This window comes from Giraffa tippelskirchi, chromosome 5 (assembly GCF_054371585.1).
Source record: "Giraffa tippelskirchi isolate mGirTip1 chromosome 5, T2T-mGirTip1v1.2.pri, whole genome shotgun sequence".
In the NCBI taxonomy this organism is placed as follows: domain Eukaryota; kingdom Metazoa; phylum Chordata; class Mammalia; order Artiodactyla; family Giraffidae; genus Giraffa; species Giraffa tippelskirchi.
The window spans coordinates 49906394-49925316 of record NC_137279.1 but is presented as its reverse complement, the minus strand read 5'-3'; the positions used below and the strand labels follow the sequence as shown (position 1 = coordinate 49925316).

Here is an 18923-nt window from a genome sequence, read left to right as displayed (position 1 = left end):
AATGGACACTTAAGTTGCTTCTGCTTTTTAGCTATTGTGAAAAATATTGCTGTGATTATGAATGTACAAATATCTGTTTATGCTCCTGTTTTCTGCTCTTTGGGTATATACCCAGAAGTGAAGTTGCTGAGTCAACTAGTAATTCTATGCTTAATTTTAGAGGGAACTATTATACTGTTTTCCATAGCAGTTGTACCATATAAGTTTATCTTTAAAAAAAAAATTCAGAGAAGTTAAATTTACCTTCCCAAGGGTGAAAAGGGTCGAAATTGCCCAGATTCCTAATTTTCCACTCAAGGAATACGTATAAAATTGAAAATTCTAACTGCTCACATATATATTGTATGTATGTATGTGTTTGTGTCAGTGTGTCTCTTTTCCTGACTCCCTGGCCTGAAATTCGCCCAAGAGGACCTCCCTTCTCACTCTCTCTGCTGCCATCCTCCTCCCTCACGTTTAGGCCCTTTCAGGGTCCTTTCTGTTCCCGCACTGACCCCTGTGCTCCCGGCTACTCACGGCTCAATCTCTGACCTCTCCTCGACATTCTCTCCTCATCCCCACTAGCCTCCTTATTCTGCCGTCTTGTCCCCGCCACTTCCCTGTACTGTGACAAGCTTCTGGCTCCAGGCCATGTCCTGGACTTCCTGCTACAGATCACTCTCTGTTCTCAGAGAGTCTGAGACATGCAGGGATTTCGGGGGCTTCCCAGGTGGCACTAGTGGTAAAGAATCCACCTGCCAAGCCTCAGATTTGATCCTTGGGTCAGGAAGATCCCCTGGAGGAGGGCATGGCAACCCACTCTAGTATTCTTGCCTGGAGAATCTCATGGACAGAGAAGCCTGGCGGGCTACAGCCTATAAGGTTGCAAAAAGTCAGACACGACCAAAGCGACTTGCGCACACACACACACACACACACACACACACACACACACACACACACACACACACACACACACACACACAGGCCTCTGGGAAGCCCAGCACCTCCCAGCGGGAGCAGGTAGTCACGTGAGTCACAGGGAAGTGGAGGTTCAGGGCTGGAACTCAGCTCTCTGGTCTCCCAGCCTGTTGCCTCCTCCTTCACCTGTGGCCAGTATTTTGGCACTGGCCCTTGGCTGTGACCAACTGCTCTCCATTGCCCTCTCCCCTCACCAAGCCCATGGCTGCCCTCTGAGCCCAGTTTGTCTCCTCAATTCTGACCCATCAGCCTGGGCACAGAGACCCTACAGGCACCACAGATCCATAGGGCGACCAAGAGAGCATTTTCACCCCAAGGGAAGAAGGACCTGTAGGGCAAATTTTAACTTTTTCTTTTAGTTTTTAAAATTTCAGTATTTAAAATTCAAAAAGTACAGAAGGAGACACAGTCTCCCTCTTGTCCCTCCCCTGGGACAGCATCTGCTTCTGTTAAACAACATGCTTCCAGGGATCGCCTGCGTATACGCTGCTGTACAGTGTGGATGCATATGTGTGTTTTTTCTAATTTTAAACTCAAATGATAATGTGATAGAATTTGAATCAAAAATAATCTCACACCATGCTGTGTGTTCCAAAGGAGTTAACATTAACTACTAAAATCAACTTTAGGAGTAAATTTAGCAGCATAGAAGGACACCAGAATATATTGTTAAGTGAAAAAAAAAAAAATCATGTTCCAAAATAGAATGTATGTAGGGTTCTATTTTTGTTAAAAAAAAGTTATGTTCTCTGGTTTTAAAAATGTATGAAACTGTCACAGCCAAAGAGGAGCCTAAGGAGACATGACAGCTAAATGTAACGTGGTGTCCTGGATAGGATCCTGGACTAGAAAAAGGACACTGGGTAAAAACTAAGGAAATCTGAGTAATACTCCATTGTATGTGTGTATGTACCAGTATTATTCAGTCTTTAAAAAGAAAGAAATCTTATAAGATGTGATGACATGGACCAACCTCAAGGACATTACGATAAGTGAAATAAGCCAATCACAGAAGGAGCAAAGATTGCACAATTCCACTTATGTGAGGTATCTAAAATTGTCACACTCCTAGAAGCAGAGAGTAGGATGGTGGTTGCCAAGGGCTGGGAGGTGGGGAACTATAGAATTACTAATTACCGGATATAAAGTTTCAGTTATCCAAGACGAGTAAGTTCTAAGTACAGAGAAGGAAATGGCAACCCATGGACAGAGGAACCTGGCGGGCTACAGTCCATGGGGTCTCAAAAGAGTTGGACACAACTCAGTGACTGGACGCACACACAAGTTCTAAGGATCCACTGAGTGACATTGTACCTATAGATAACAATACTGTACGCTGTACAACACACTTAAAACTATGTGGAAAAAAAGGCAAAAAAAAACTTTGTGAAGACAACAGGTCTCATGTTAAATGTTCTTACCACCATAACATTTAAAAACTTAAAACTTTAAAAAAAAAAAATGAAGGAAATCTGAATACATAAAGTATGAACTTTTAGTTATTAATATACCAGTGCTGGTTCATGCATTATAATAAATGTACATCCTAACACGAGATGTTAATAGCAGGGGAGACTAAGTATGGGTATATGGGAACTTCCAGTACTAGCTCCACTATTTTTCTATATATCTAAAATTGTCCCCAAATAAAAAAATTATTTTAAAAAGTTGGACGAGTAACACAATGTTCTCTTCAGATCATGAGATTACATGTGATTCCCTCCCCCCCGCTTTTGATTTATCTTTGTTTTCTGTTTTCTACAGAAAGCATGTATTATTTGTACAGTGAATAAAGCACAGTCCTCGCTGTCAATGCCAGCCCTCATGGTGGAGGTGTGACAGCCTCCCTGGCTGTGTTTGCTATGAACGCCCACTTGCTTGGGAAGAGAGACTATTCTCAAAGGGACTCCAGGGGGCCCTGGAATCCATTCACCCATCCTTGGGCAGGGTGCTGTTTCAATGCCCAGCACTCTACCTTAAAAAAATTTTCTCCACTTTAAAAAAAAGTTATGCATATGTCCATCATAGAAAAATTTTTAAATTCATACAGCCACAAAAAAGACAATAATTTGCTTGAAATTCTATTGCTCAGAAAGGACTACTTTTTACATTTTTGTAGTTTATCTTTTCAGACTTTAAAATTCCTGTACACACCGTGTAAATATATCCATACATGTAACTATTTACAGAAATTGGGTCATACAATGGATCTGGCTTCATAGTTTGCTTCTACCACTTAGCAGCATATACAGGACTGATTTCCAAATTCAATGCACATGGACACTGTCATTTTAGATGACTCTACTGTATTACAGGGTACTGTGTGATCATAGCTCAGTTATGTCTGACTCTTTGCAACCCTGTGGACTGTGGCCCACCAGACTCCTCTGTCCATGGGTTTTTTCCAGGCAAGAATACTGGAGTGGGGTGCCATTTCCTCCTCCAGGGGATCGTCCCGTCCCGTGTCTCTTGCATCTCCTGCGTTGGCAGGCAGATTCTTTACCACTAGCGTCACCTGGAAAGTCCCTTACAGTGTACTGTTAAACTATAATTTGTTTCATTCTCTACTGCTGGATCGGAGAAGGCAATGGCAACTCACTCCAGTACTCTTGCCTGGAAAATCCCGTGGACGGAGGAGCCTGGTAGGCTGCAGTCCATGGGGTCGCGGAAGAGTCGGACACGACTGAGCGGCTTCACTTTCACTTTTCACTTTCATGCATTGGAGAAGGAAATGGCAACCCACTCCAGTGTTCTTGCCTGGAGAATCCCAGGGACAGGGGATCCTGGTGGGCTGCCGTCTATGGGGTTGCACAGAGTCAGACACGACTGAAGCGACTTAGCAGCAGCAGCAGCTACTGCTGGATATATAGGGCTTCCTCACCCCCCACAGTTTGTAAATTATTAAACAGTGAATACGTTGAGCATTGCCACGAGCCAGGACTGGTTCTAGTCTCTGAGAATACAGCAGAGCAGCCTGGCCCGGCCTCACAGACAGCTCACGTTCTCACCTGCAGGGGCACAGTAGTCCATCACTTGCAGGTGGCTGTGAAGGCTGGGTAAGCTCCCTGGGGGGTCTGGAGCTCAGTGTAAGCGCTCAACCAGCACTGCTGGTGGTGACTGTGGTCAGTACCATGGGGCACCCGGGGTGGCAGCACCATGGTCCCACTCAGGCGGGTACAAAGCCTGACTAGCTACCCTGAGAGCTGTGACTGCAGCCTCTCCCACCACAGGGCCCTCTCCCCCAGCCCTGACTGTGTTCTGTGCCCCCAGGGCTGGACATCCACTTCATCCACGTGAAGCCCCCCAACCTCCCCTCCGGCCAAACCCCAAAGCCCTTGCTGATGGTACACGGCTGGCCTGGCTCCTTCTACGAGTTTTATAAGATCATCCCGCTCCTGACTGACCCCAAGAACCATGGCCTGAGTGATGAGCATGTTTTTGAAGTCATCTGTCCCTCCATTCCTGGCTATGGCTTCTCCGAGTCATCCTCCAAGAAAGGTACGGGGCTGCTGCGGGCCGGGCACCTGCCCCAGGGTGGGGAGCCAGCTTCCTTTCGAGCCTGAGGGAGCTGGGGAGCGGGGAGGGTCTGAGACCTGAGGAAAAAGAAGCAATGGGGATGATTTGATTGCCAAAGCGCCAGTGTGTCTTCTCAGGATCTGAGAGGCGTAGTGGGCCGGGGACCAGGCAGAGTCATGACTGTCCAGAGTGGGCTCAGGGCCTGGATTCTCGTGTCCTTGGGAGCTGCCCACTAGGGGCGGGTCCATGTGTGGACTTGGTGTTATTCCAGGCCAGCAAGGCTGACTAAGCGCTGCACACAGTGTGGGCCCATGGACCCTCAGCAGGGCTGGCCTCACTGTCTCCTGCACTAAGGTCAGAACCAGGTGCACTGTCTCTGGGCACTGGGCACCCCACCCTTGGGCCCCAGGATTCCTTCTCACCCACTCTGAGCTGCTCTCCCCTCAGCCTAGGGCAGGTTGGGGTGGGTGAGAAATCGTAAAGGTCGCTGGCAGGACCAAAGGCCTGACCTCCCGTTATTCTTCTCTCCCCTTCACAACCAGGCTTCAACTCAGTGGCCACTGCCAGGATCTTTTATAAGCTGATGCTGCGGTTGGGCTTCCAGAAATTCTATATTCAAGGCGGGGACTGGGGGGCCCTGATCTGCACCAACATGGCCCAGCTGGTGCCCAGGTGAGGGTGGCTGTCAGGCATTGTGTGTGTGTGTGCAGGTGTGTGTGCACAGCCCGTGCGAGGTGAATGTCTGGGTAGGGAGGAAGGTTGGGCATAGTGTCTGAGGCTTGGCACAGGGGCCACGTGGGCAGGATGTTTGTGGGCCCAGAGGAGATAAGGGAGGGTCCCCTGGGGGCACTCAGCTCTGCCTGGGGCAGTTCAACACGGATCCCCCCTCCCTTTGGTGTCACACAGGACTGGTGACTCTGGGCCAATTGCCCAGGCAAGGAGGGCCAGCTAGAGGAGAGGGAAAGTCAGGGAGTAGACCTTTCTGATGGACCAAGTCCTGGGAGAGAGCTGACCAGAACTTTGTAGAATCTGTATTTTCTCCCCAGCCTGCTCCTTCACCTCATGTGGTCACCTGAGGGGGCAGATGCTGATGGGGGGCTGGCCCTGTGCTCCCCTCCTCCATCTCCCCCCTCCACTTCCCCATCCTTGATGGCACCCAGGCTCACCTGGCCCTTCTCTGCCCCCAGCCACGTGAAGGGCCTGCACTTGAACATGGCTTTGATTTTAAGAAATTTCTACACCCTGACCCTTCCTCTGGGACGGTGTTTCGGGGGGCTTTTCGGTTATACCGAGAGAGACATGGAGCTGATATACCCCTTTAAGAAGATCTTCTTCAGCTTACTGAGGGAGAGCGGCTACTTGCATATCCAGAGCACCAAGCCGGACACCGTGGGTGAGTGCGCAGGCGGAAGGCACCTGGCTCAGCAGTGGGGGGTCGGGGTGAGGTTACATCCAATCCATTCAGCAAGGCTCCCAACCAGCGGGGGAAGCCTCACCTACCCTAGCAACACTGCTCATGGGGTGAAAACCTCTTGTGAGGGAGTCAGAGCTCTTTCCACCCTTACGCTGCCTGGCCATCAAATTCCTGAACAGCTCCACTGAGCAGAATCAGTGTTCCTAGTGACTTTGACCCCTGGTCCCTCCACCCATGAGTCCTACAGGGAGAAGCATAGCGATGGACAGAGGAGGGGGTAAGACAAAGCCTAGTGTTTATCAATTCTGGGACTGTGGGAAGAGAGGGGTGCCCCAGGGCCTGGGGGAGCGCCCCAATTCAGTGAGGGAAGACAGCATGGATGGAGCTTCTGCCATCAGGGCCCTGTTAAGGGATAATATTTTTTTTAAGGCACCAATCATATAGCTATACTTTTTTGGAGGGGCATACTACGTATTTTCATCAATAAAGTAATTTCCAAATTCCAAAAAAACAAAACATTTTTAAAGATAAAATCATAAAAATAAAAAATGAGCACATGTCAAAATTTTATTTAACTCATTAATTAAAACAACTAGTAAAATGTAAAGTACAACAGTTCAAGGCATTTAGGAACACTAAAATAAATTTGCTAATAGACACAAAACTTGTCAAAATCTACAGGGTAATAATCAAGTATCTCCACTGGCTGGTTTGATCTCCAACCTCCAATCAATAATCTCCACTGGATGGTTTTTTTTTTTCAGTTTTATTGAGCTATAATTGACATATAGCACTGTATACATTTAAGGTATACAGCATAATGACTTGACTTACGTCTTCTGTAAAATGATTGCCACAATAAGTTAACATCCAACATCTCATTTAGATTAAAAAAATAAATTTTTTTAACCTTGTGATGAGAATCTGTAGGATCTACCCTCTGGACAAAATTCACTTGCTTCTCTATGAACCATAATCACTTGCATTACTATTAGTTTTGAACAATTTATAGACCTGTAAAATATCTGTAAAACAAGGAAAGAAAGGCCCCCTTTACAATCATATGATGCCAGAAGGGTCCACTAGAAACTCCTTGAACCCCACTTAGAGGACACCCAGGAACTGTTTTGCCCATGGTCTTTTAGAGTTACCATGACAGTCCATAATCACACATCTTAGGTAGCTCATGGTAATAAGAACAGTGTTTTATAGAACCAGTTTTCTCCCTCTGATTATAAAAGTAACCCACTCGGGGCGGGTGGGTTAAAAAATTGAAAGATGCAAAAAAGCACAAAACAGAAAAGACAATTGCCTATAACCTCTTGTCCTTCCCTACCTTTCCTCTCCCAGGCCTTCAGAAGAACTGGCTAACACTTTGATTGATGAATTTTCACAAATGGAATCTGTCCATACAACCAGCATTCATTTAAGAAACAGAGCATGACCCACCACCCCAGAAGCCCCCTGCACCCACTTCTGGTTACTGCCCCCCACGCCCAGGGCAGCCACCCTCTTGAGCTGACAGATAGATTGCTTTTGCTGGTTTTTATACTTTATATGCATTGGAGTCCTCCAACAGGTGCTCTTTTGAGTCTGGCTTCTTTAGCTGAATATTTTGCTTGTGAGATCCATCCATGCCATTTTTAAAAAGGATTTCTGTTTTAAAAAACAATTTTATTTGTTTTTGGCTGTGCTGGGTCCTCGTTGCTGTGCGGGCTTTTCTCTAGTTGTGGGAAGCGGGGGCTACTCTCTAGTTGCAGTGTGCAGGCTTGTTCCAGTGGCTTCTCTTATTACGGAGCACAGGCTCTAGGACGTGCGGGCTTCAGGAGCTGTGGCACGTGGGCTCAGTAGTTGCAGCTTTCAGTAGTTGCAGTTGCAGTAGTTGCTCTAGAGCACAGGCTCAGCAGTTGTGGCACACAGGCTTAGCTGCTCCTTGGCATGTGGGGTCTTCCTGGACCAAAGATGGAACCCGTGTCTCCTGCATTGGCAGGCAGATTCTTCACCATTCAGGGAAGCCCTCATCCATCCCATTTTCAATGCTTGCTTTATCTTTGGGTCTATGAGTGGATCAATATTTATTTATAACTGATTCCCTATTTTGGACTTTTAGGTTGTTTCTAACTTTTCACTAATCACAGAATAGAAATTTTAAAAAAAAACCACTTTTTAAAAACAGCATTCATATATATTTCTCATTTGGATCCTACAAAACCTGGAGTCGTAGCCTGTTTGGTTTCAAGGAAGCTGCCCATATACTATATGGATGTCGATGAAGTAGTGGGTGAGGTGTTAATCCCTTTTTGTCAGGTAAGGATTGCAAGGCCCAGGGTCAAGGAAGTGAGGTGCAGGAGCACCCCAAGAGTCAGGGCAGAGCTGTGCTCTGACACGGGCTTCCTGTCCACACTGCTGTTCTGTGGGGCCAGCACTACCCCTCTTGCTGGCCAGCTCCCTAGTCCCAGGCCTGAGTCACTCCCTTGCTTCTTCCCACTCCAGGCTGTGCTCTGAATGACTCTCCCGTGGGACTGGCCGCTTATATTCTAGAGAAGTTTTCTACCTGGACCAATTCAGAATTCCGAGACTTGGAGGATGGAGGCCTAGAGAGGTAAGACCCCATCCTCTCCTGCCTGCTGGCGGCCCACCTTCCTCACCCACCTCCCTCCTCGCCATCTTTATCTCTGGTTGCTCTGAGTGGGATGGTCAGCAAGTTCCATCTGTTGTCAGATGTCCCACAGATCCTCAGCCTGTGACCAGCTCAGCCCCAATTTTTGGATGAGCAAGCTGAGGCCCAGAGAGGTCTAGCCACGCAGTGGAGATATCAAAAATAGGATGCAGGGCTCAAGACGGTTCCGTTTGCTAAACAGCCTCCTTCTGGGATCAAGGAGCCCAGAGGGCGACAAGAGCCTCTTTGTCACTAAGACTTGAGAGCAGCCCACGGACCCTCCCTCCCGAATCCTGGAAAAGCCTGGCTTCATGGCTGTATGACTGCATCATTTTTGGAAGCTGGTCCTACAGGGTGGCTACAGAAAGTGTGGGGAGGCCATCCTGTGTCCTGGAACCTTAATAGCTGCAGCCTCTACAGTGCATGATTCCCAGGTCCCTGGCCTGATACGAGCTTCATCAAGGTTGGCCCTGACCCACCTGCTCCAGGGCCCAGCCCTTTCTTTATTCCTTCAGAGACATTCAGAGCACCAGTGTCTAATATGTGAGAAGGAGTATATGGATCTGGCCTCAGAAGTAGGGACTTGGTCTAAGCCATGCCCAGCACCTAAAACAGCACTGAGCATGTACTAAGTGAAGTGAAGTGAAGTGAAAGTCACCAGTCATGTCTAACTCTTTGTGACTCCATGGACTGTAGCCTCCCAGACTCCTCTGTCCATGGAATTTCCCAGGCAAGAATACTGGAGTGGTTTGCCATTTCCTTCTACAGGGGATCTTGCCAACCCAGGGATCGAACCCGGGTCTCCTGCATTGCAGGCAGGTTCTTTACCATTTCAGCCACCAGGTGATAAAGGTGGGCATATAGTAGGTGCTCCACAAATAGTTGTCTGATGAAATGAGCTCTAAAGATACATGCAAAGGACTGTGGGGGCACAGAGAAAGGGAGATTAGCTTTGTTTAAGAGACAGGGAGGGGAAATGACTGGGAGGGGAAATGACTGGGAGAATCTGTTTGATCTGGGCCGTAAAGGATGAATAGGAGTTTGCCATGGAAAGGGTGGAAGAAGGAAATATAGACAAAGAGAAAAGCAGAAGCAGAGGTTGGCTTGATTAAAATGCATGGTGTACCTGGAAGGGGTTATTTGTCCCCTGGCTGGAGCAAATACAGTGGGGTCAGACCTACAGATGGGTCCTTGAAGAGCCTCACATGGGATCTGTCTCCCCAGTCCCACATTGGGCAGCATGCAAGGGTTGATGGAATGCCACTAAGAGCACCTTGGCAAGGGGTCTGGCCCTGCTCCTTGCACACGAATACCTGGAATCTGTGTGAGGCCACCCAGACCGCCCACCGGCTGCCCCCTGCAGCTCCTGCATGCCTGGAGAACCAAAGCTTTGAGCAGAGGACAGACGTGATCAGATCTGTGTTCTAGAAAGATCGCTAGCTGCAGGAGGGTAGAAATGGTTGCTGTGGTAGTTTTCAAGCTGTGGTTGGAGCTGCAGGAGAGGTGGAAGCACTTGGCCAACTCGCTAAAAGCCAGTTCCCAAGGGTAAGTGCTTCTTGTAACTGTTCAGCTTTCATTGACTGGTTTTAATTTTGTTATCAAACTGCGTTTCAAAAATGTTCATTTTATCTCTATCCCTGCTCCTTGCTGCTGTGGCTAGAGATCTAGGATTTCAGAGATAAGGGACTGAGGGCTAAGAGAAATATAATCCCTGAATACGAAGGTGTTTTATGAAGATGTTGTTTATCTCTGAGAAGCCTCTCTTCTTACCATATTTTCATATTTAACATTAATACCTTCTTCTGTCCCCCTCCTGTGCCCCTCAGATTCTCCTTTCTCTGCTCCTGTCTCAGGCTGCACTAGTTGGGAGCAGGGCAGAGGTGAATTGAACATTCCTTAGATTGCAGTTCTGAGGATAAAAATATGATTGACCAACTGCATCTAAATAGCAAACAAGTACATTTAGCCAACTGACCTTTGACCGTTTTTGGCAAATTGGCTTCTGCTGAATCAACTCAGCTCATTGCCTGGAGCTGAGGAGACCTGCAGGCGGAGCAGCAAATGTTCTTTAGTCCAGGCAGCCAGGATGGGGTGGGAATGCAGGAGCGAGGGCAGCGGGCTTGGAAGGGGTGCCGAGCGGCTGAGCTGGTTTCTGTCACGGACAGGCCGAGTGGGAGATGCTGGCAGGATGCCCAGGCAGGGGTGTCCACTTGGTAGCTGGGCTCACAGATCTGGAGCTTTAGGTGAGGGGTCAAATCGGAGGAGTTCTTTCCACTGTGTTCTCGGTGAGTTGGTAGTTGGAGTCACGGGGTGGATCTCCTCAAGACAGAGCACAGCAGAGCAGCGTCCAGGGGTGGAGCCTTACTGGCTCCAGAAGAGAGAGAGTCTGGGAGGACAGACCTAGGGAGAAGACCCTCCCCACGAGGCCTGGGTGGCAAGGATAGTTCGGTGTGCAGGATGAGGAGGCATGGGAGAGAGCAGGGGCGGGAGGGAGGAGGCAGGGGAAGGGAGGGAGGGAAGGCCTGGGGACAGTGTGGGAGGTGACTGACGTTTGGGCCTGAAGAGGCAGATGGAGGGATTTAGGGCTCAGGACAAGGGAGCAATAGCTCCCCCTGAGCCCCGAATCTGGAATCAACCAGAGAAGGGCCAAGGTGGGGCGGGGACGGCTGCTCCACGAACTGAGACTTCCTCACAGAGGAAGGTGGGTGGGCTGGAGGCTGTAGGTGGGCACACGGCTGTCGGGACCCTTTGAGGACGTGGCAGCTGAGGTTGGTGAGCGCAGCTGTCAGGAGTGCTGGAGTTCCCTTGGGTCTGTGGTCTGTTGGAGGGCTTAAGGTGGCAGAGGGCCCCCAGGATGAGGGCACCGAAGGGGTGAGTGTGTGTCAGGGAAGCTAGAGGGGCTGGGGGGCGGTGGGAGGTTATTCCAGGAGACAAGGACGGAGGCCAGCGAGTGGAAGCTGAGTTGGGGAGAGCAGTGAGGAAATGGAGGCCCAGAAGGCACAGCCCATGGGTGGCAGCCGCTGATGTGGGCAGAGGGGGAGGCTGTGGAGAGTTCCGGGCTCTGGACGCAGGCTGGGCTGAGAGTGCCCAGCACCAATGGGAGAGGGCGAGGGCCCAAGGGGCGGGTGGGCCGAGTAGGGTGTGTAGCTTTCCAGAGTCCATAGGCCACATGCTCCAACATCAGGTACCAAATGATTATTTCCTCCCGGCGTGTGGGGCCCTGCAGTCTGGGTGGGCTTCACCTGCTCAGCAGTTCCCAGGCTGGAGAAGAAAAGTGGTGTCCTGTGCTGAGTATGTGGGGGAGGGTCTCTGCAGGGCCCATGGCTCATTCCTGGGGTGACACGGGTTTGGCAGGAGGCAAGCTGGGGGCTGGTGAATACAAATGCCCCAGCAGCTGCTGACCCTGCCCGCTTCTCCTGGTGCCAGGGTCCCAAAGCCTGCCCGGAGACCAGGTTCTGCTCAGGACTGGGCAGAGGTGGGCCTGCACTGAGGGCCCAGGGGTGGGCTGAACAGAGGCTGCATCACCCTCCCCACAGACCACCCAGCGGTGACCAACTAAGCCCCTGGTTCGGTTGACCACACCTGCTTCTTTCCATCTGGCCCGAACCTCTGCAGGCAGGTCAGGGAGGGGGTTGGCTGAATGACAGCCTGCCTTGTACATGGTCATCATTCTACGTTACCTGTCGTCATGGTAACTGGTGACCCTGGACCAGGCCTGCCTGTGGCACAGGGAGAAATAAGATCACTGAGCAGGCAGTGAGGCCTGAGGAGGGGTGCCAGGTGGGCACAGCACCCGACACATAGCTTGAAAGTGGCAGCTCTCAGGTGCACCTGGCACTGAGAGTGGCCTTCCGGTCTGCTTTCCCAGGAAGTTCTCCCTGGACGACCTGCTGACAGGCATCATGCTCTACTGGACAACAGGCACCATCACCTCCTCCCAGCGCTTCTACAAGGAGAACCTGGGACAGGTCAATAAGCATGAGACGTAAGTCCAGCTGAGCCCAGAAAGGGGCTTCTGGGGAGGGTACCTCTGAGAAAGAGAGCAGGGGGATGGCCTGCTTGGACTCAAAGGAGGACATTTCATATGGAAAAGTGCAGCCAAGCCTTGGGTGCGCACCAGGTATGTAGAATAGGAACACAATTTAAAGGAGGTCAGGGCTGTTGGGCCTCTCTTTAGAATTAACTCACAGACAGAAGCTAATGAAGGGAGATAGCAGCTCCCTTTGCTGCCAGGCCTGGTCCCCAAACATCCCCAGGGGCTCCCCCAGGGCCAAGGCTAACCTTCGGTGGCATGATGGTTCTGGAACTTCCCTGGATCCCTTTCCAGATCTCATAGGGAGACCCTCAGGCAGCAGCAGAGGGAAAAGGGAGCAAAGGTGGGAGTTGAAGACTGTTCCCACCTCGGCCACACTTTCCAGCTGGGGCAGCCCTTCCAGAAAAGAGGGCCCTTATGGGGTTGGAACTGAGGTGGGTGCTTAAAACCTAGGTCTGTCCTTTTATGGATCCATGTGGCTGAGCAAATTTGACCCTCCCCCCAGCTTCCTGAACCCCTGCTGTGTGGGAGAGCCGGCCTGGCCTGCCCCTCAGTGAGGTCTCCATCTCTTCCAGGTTGAAGGTGTACGTGCCCACGGGCTTTGCTGCCTTCCCGTGTGAGCTGATGCACTTGCCAGAAAAGTGGGTGAAGTCCAAGTACCCGAAACTCATCTCTTATTCCTACATGCCCCGCGGGGGCCACTTTGCTGCCTTTGAGGAGCCAGAGCTGCTTGCCCAGGATATCCGCAAGTTCGTGGGGCTGCAGGAGCGGCAGTGACCCCGGCAGGGACTGGCTGTCACCTCCCCGGCAGCCCCTGCCCTAGCATGGCAGGCTCCCTCCTGACACCCGCCCTTTTACAGAGAAGCCCCTGGTCTTGCAGACCAGCTCCCAGTAGCAGTGCGGCTGGCAGGGAGACTGCCCCCTATTCCTGGTCCCCTGTGGGGAGAGATGCCCCTTTTCCCAGGAATGTGTTTGCTGCCATCCCCTGCCCGTGCTGGGACCCCAGGCTCACCCTTCCACGCTAACTCCCCGTGCACTTGCTAAGCAACATGGCTTTGATGATAAATGATTTTTCTTCTAAGAGTGGCTGGAACAAGTGACATGCTGAGCCCTGATCCCACGTAGGGTGCCCCTTCCTGCCGAGCTGGCAAGCCTGCGGCCTGTGCTGGGGTGGCGTCCCGTTCTACTCTTGCTGGGAGGCACGATGGACTGTTGGGGGCACCAAGATGCCACTCTTCCCATCCGGGTCCCCACCAGGGGCAGCTCAGAGCAGAGGCAGCGAAGCCAAGTGATTACTGGGGACCCTCCGCTGGCTTGTGCCTCTGGCGCCCCCTGGAGGCAGTTGGGAGGCGGCTTCTCCAACAAGTGCCCAAAGAAGCATTGCAGCCATGGGGTCCAGTCGGGAGAGAAAAGGCAAGACGCTGCGCCCCTCCTTTTGTGGCTATAGTTCTCTCTTGGCTTCAAGGAGGCCCTGAGCTCTGTTCCTTTTGGAGGGAACAGACAGATGGAATCAAGGGCTTCATATGGAGCCCCACGCACTGAACGTGAAGAGGCGGGGAATGCTGGATCTCTGCAGTCTGGCTGAGTGGGCACTTTTATTAGTGGTCCTCATTGTCCCTGCCGCTGCAGGTGACCCTGACCCAGCCACCATGTCACTGGCAACATGAAAGGAAAAAAAAAAAAAAAACCCGACCCTGGTGGGGATGTGGAGGAGCCTGCTGCAGCCTGGCGCTGGCCCACACCCCTCCTGCTTCCTGCAACTCACTCCCAGGGTGGGGGTGGGGGTGGGAAGGGCCCGGTACCCGCGAGGGGAAGCTGGGATGGACCTGGACCACCATCAGGAACCCATCTCAGGCCTATGGCTGCCGCTGCAGCCTCTTTGGTTATCGGTGGTGTGTGTGTGTGACCAGAGAGGGGTGGGCAGTGTCTGGATACTCAGAGGGAGAAGGTCTTCCACACAGTGCAGCCCCCTCTTGCTTGATTCTGTCACCACACTCATGGGTTGGAGGGACATAGTTTCAACACATGATCCTGCTAAAAATCACCAGGGACATCATCCCAGCCACAGAGCTGGGCGCTTGTGCAGGAGCAGGGGGACTTGGAAATAAATAGGGCCTCAGGAGAGCAAGTGAGAGTCCAGGGCTGCACCTGCTCCCAAAAGAACCCCATATGATGGTGGTCCCACCCTCCCTGCTCAGCCAAGGGCCAGACGCCCTTTCTGCTTTCATCTCTTTAGAGTGGCTGTGCTTAAAACAGGTGGAAAGAAGTCCTGAACTTGGTTGAGCTCGAGGGCCAGCCGCCTCTCCACCTGTGTCTCTTCACCTCCCAACTCCCTGGGATCCCAAGCCTGGACCAGCCCGGCAGTTCCCCAGCCCTCAGTCCTCCTGGTAGGCGGCTGCCACACTGTCCTCCGGGCTCTGCGCCAGACACTGCCCCGCAACAGTCCCGCTGACGTTGTTGATGGCACCGTAGGTCTGCTGCTGCGGAGACAGGGCTGTTTTCTCTGAGGACAAGCTGTTCAGAATCCGGGGCACGTAGGGCTGCCAACAAATGGGGGTGTTAGTGCTTGGGAGGGCTGGGCACGAGATTCCAGACCCCATTCTCCCTCTGCTGTCCCAAATCCCTCCAGCAAGAAGACACACAGAATTCTCATAAAGGACACATAAAGAAACAACATCAGCTTAGGACATGAGGACCTAAAAGATAGCAACTGGCACATTCTCCCAGCAGCCAGAGCAAATCAGAAAGCACAGCCACATAGTTCTCACGGTCCTAGAGAAGAAAGCACGCCTCTTTCTCAGAGGAGACAAAACGTCCTCAATTCTAGAGGAACTTTTTATAGGAATCAGGTCTATCGACACAGGACAGGCTTAGAATGCTGTCAGTGGGACTTCTGAGTAGCTGAGCGAATCTGTGCAGGATGTGCTTCCTCTCAATCCCCGACTCCAGCTGCCGGCCCCAAACCAGGCTGAGAATGAGGGGTTTACATCCACCACCTGCCATGTCTGCCAGGCACACTCAAGAGTTGTGCCTCTGGGCAATGAATCTTCCTGAAACCTCCGGGGCTGGTCCAAGGACAGACACTGATAAGAGTGGCTGACACGTGGGATGGAGCTACTGGAAAGAACACTGCTACTGACCCAGATCGGCACTGTCCTAGCCCTATCGGTCAGTCCCAGCCCGATCCGTCAGGCCGGTGGTCACAGCTCTGGGAGCTTGGGGCTCCATTCTTTCCCAAGCCCACCATAGGAGCAGGACCCTGGAGGCTGGAGGCAGGGAGAACCAGGAAAGAAAGGAGTCCTGGTATCTTTCTAACACGGTGCCCTCCTCCAAAGCAGGTGCCATGCTCATCTATTGAATTCAGAGAGGAGTTAGTGTGACACCCTTTTAATGCCTCGTGAAGCACCTCACACAGGCAGGTGCTGATGAAATGCTCTGATAAACCATCAAACCACAGGGCTTTGCGGAATGCCTTCAGTAAAGGCCCAAACTCCCCAAGCATTAAACATGCAGAGAAGGAAAGAGATGAGGGGTGGGAGGGAGGCTCAAGAGGGAAGGGGTATATGTATACTCATAGCTGATGCACACTGTTGTACAGCAGAAACACAACATTGTAAAGTAATTATCTGACAATTGAAAAAATAAAACAACAACAGCAGCAACAACAACAAAAACTCACCAAGCATTAAATATGCAGAGAAGGAAAGTGAGCAGGGAACTGAAACCAAGGGGGATGGGTATGTATCATGGTAAAACTAATTATCTTCTCAGTGATGGATGTGGCTTCACACATGCGAGAGAAAACATCCGGAGGGACCAGGGATTCCTTCTCAAATGACATTAATTCAGAAACCCTCCTGCCACATGATCAGGGGACTTCTGTCTTAAGAGAGAAGATCAAAGCATGTTTGCAGGGCCCATCTGGCTGGGCCTGTGCAGGTGCTCAGTGCTCGGGTAAGAAACACACTTACTGTCAATGGTGGAGGTACGTGGGCCCCCGCCTCATTGCCTTTGTCACTCGCCGATTCTTCTGTCTGCAGATAACAGCAAAAACTTGCAATGATAAACAAAACTGATCTTTCTGAACTAACACCCTCTAAACAAACAGACTATTAACACCCAGAATAATAGTACCAGCTGGCACAAAGCTACCAGCAGCAGCCCAAGAGAGGATGGGGCGGCAAGGGGAAGGCAGCATAGGGAGCAGGGAAGGGGGGGGGAAGCTACACATCACAGCCAACTACCCACGCCTTTGCCATGGATAAATAAAATCTGGAGAGGGCTGCTGATCTGTTGATATGGGAAGAGGTGGAGGAGGGCTGGAGGATGAACCCAACCATCTTCTGCCAGACTGTGGCAGGGCAGCGGTAGGGGAGGGGCCCTTTACCTTGTAGTTGAGAGGGCTGAGGTGCTTGAAACATCCAAAGCAGGTATATGCCAGGCAGACCAGGATGGTGAGCAGCAGCACCAGGAAGGTGAACAGGGTCAGGGGAGCCTTCAGACCTGGGGACAAAGGGATGCCAGCCTTGAAAGGAGGGTGGTCACACCTGCTGCACGAACTGTTGTGTGGCTTCTCTCTCAGGCCGAAAATAAAAGAGAAGACATCATTCCTGCCCCCTTCCCACCGTCTCCAGCAGCTGGGATGGTGTCTGCACTCCCAGGGGCACACAGAGTGATGCACTGAATAGGTGCCATTATCCCGGGTCAACTTCGGACACTGGGGCACTAAGTCAATGGCAAGGGGCCAACCTCCTCGCTGGGTTGGTTCCCTCCACTCTCCAGTGCCCTGAGCAGAGTCAGGCATCTCTTCGGCATTTTCCTTTTTCCCAAGAGTAGCAATTTTCCCTCCTGCCTGCCCCCACCTCCTCCACATTGTGACATGTGAGGACCTGAGCCCATCCACACCCTGATCGCAAACTTCCCTCTCTCCTCTGGTCCAGTCCCTTCATTTTCCCTGTAAGGCTGTCTGGGGCAATGGACCTGGCCTTCCGCAGCTTATACCTGACCTCAGGAGCTTGGAACTGGGTTGTCAGTGTGCTGCACCTAATCCCCTCACCCTGGGGTGCCATCTTCTGATTGGACACCGAATTGATGCTCTTAAAGCAGTGACAGATTTGACTGGCTGGTGTTGATGTGGGAATGGGAGGCTGGGGGTGGCCTCCTGCCCTTCACCCCTGCCCTAGTCGGCAGGGCCCCTTACCCAGGCGCAGGAAGGAAAAGAAGTAGAGCCAGAAGAGGCACAGGATGGGAGCGGCCAGGGCCTGGTTCACGGCCGCGAAGTGGATCCTCTTCTCCAGCTTGGCCGGGAGGTAGGCGAAGTAGAGGTTGTGCCGGTCCACCATGTGCTTGAGCAGGATGTAGATGAGGCCTGCAGAGCCAGGGCTGTGAGCTGGACCTCGGCTGGGCCCAAGGGCCGCTCTGCCCCCTTCCTCCTGGAGGTACGTTTTGTGCCGGAGCTGGAGCCAAGGCTGCTGCTGGGCTCCATGCATACCTGCATTTCCTGGCTCTCGTTCTCCCTGACCCTGTCCCTCCCCTTCTCTGCTCTCCCCTCTTCTTCCCCTTTTCTAGCCTCTTTCTGACCCCAGGGAGTAGAGGTTTCTGTGTATCCTCATGGATCGCTGCAGTTCTAGGCCCATTTTGGGGAAAGAGATTTTACACCCAGATGCCTGGCCTCAACTTCCTCCCACACTGAGCACCCCCACACACCGGGCTGAGCCCCTCACCTTACCCCTCAATGCTCCCACTCTCCTCTCCTTTTCCCACCCAAGCTGACCCCCTGCACTGTCACTGTCAACAGATGCCCAAGGGTCTAAACCCAGGGATGGCACAGAAGGTACGCAGGTGCTGCCTTTTCTATTATGTCAGGTTCTTCAAAAAAAAAATTCTGTTGTTGCTTTGAAAGAGTAATACTACTGTAGATCTTTAAAATAGTACAAGAGATTATACAGAGAAAATGAAAACTTCCTCCTCTCCCTAAACCTCAGCCAACAGTCTCCTGGGTGTTCTGTCTCCTTCCAGAGTCTTCCATTTGTTGCCAGCTCCTGAGGGTGTATTTTATTTGCAAGACCTTGGCCTTTTAAGTCAAGGAGACCTTGGCCTTCAAAGTCCTAAGTTCAAATCCTGCCTCCACTCCTCACTAACACAGCATTAAGTGCTTCATCTGTGAAAAGGAGCCAGAGACAAGACCTGGTTTGAAGGATCGTGAGAGAGTGAAGTGTGGTAATCCACGAGGAGGACGACAGTGGCGGCCACAGCGACAAACACGAGGGCCTCCCCCAGTGCTGCTGGCTCTGTCTTGGCTGCTGCCAGACAACCAGCCGAGAAGGAAGCACTCAGCCAGC

General features: G+C 51.6%; 2 protein-coding genes across 9 annotated transcripts in view; one reads left to right on the top strand and one right to left on the bottom strand.

Moving 5' to 3' along the window:
• The window catches only part of EPHX1 (epoxide hydrolase 1), a 38363-nt gene extending 24700 nt beyond the window's left edge, over nt 1–13663 (top strand). For 3 of the 4 annotated variants that reach the window (XM_081491530.1, XM_081491528.1, XM_081491529.1), the window contains exons 4-9: nt 4231–4458; nt 5019–5148; nt 5664–5869; nt 8384–8492; nt 12418–12534; nt 13158–13663. In XM_081491530.1, the coding sequence (XP_081347656.1) occupies nt 4231–4458; nt 5019–5148; nt 5664–5869; nt 8384–8492; nt 12418–12534; nt 13158–13359 (992 nt within the window). In that variant the 3' untranslated portion in view covers nt 13360–13663. The remainder of the gene's footprint in view (nt 1–4230; nt 4459–5018; nt 5149–5663; nt 5870–8383; nt 8493–12417; nt 12535–13157) is intronic. The other variant, XM_081491531.1, reaches the window with a different exon arrangement.
• Nucleotides 13664–14153: 490 nt separating this feature from the next.
• TMEM63A (transmembrane protein 63A) overlaps nt 14154–18923 on the bottom strand; it is a 35332-nt gene continuing 30562 nt past the window's right edge. For 3 of the 5 annotated variants that reach the window (XM_081491525.1, XM_081491526.1, XM_081491524.1), the window contains 4 exons: nt 17783–17950; nt 16970–17085; nt 16554–16616; nt 14154–15122 (listed from right to left, as the gene is read on the bottom strand). In XM_081491525.1, coding sequence (XP_081347651.1) covers nt 14958–15122; nt 16554–16616; nt 16970–17085; nt 17783–17950 — 512 coding nt within the window. In that variant the 3' untranslated portion in view covers nt 14154–14957. Of the gene's footprint in view, nt 15123–16261; nt 16466–16553; nt 16617–16969; nt 17086–17782; nt 17951–18923 lie in introns of those variants that run through there. The other 2 variants (XR_014054041.1, XM_081491527.1) reach the window with 2 other exon arrangements.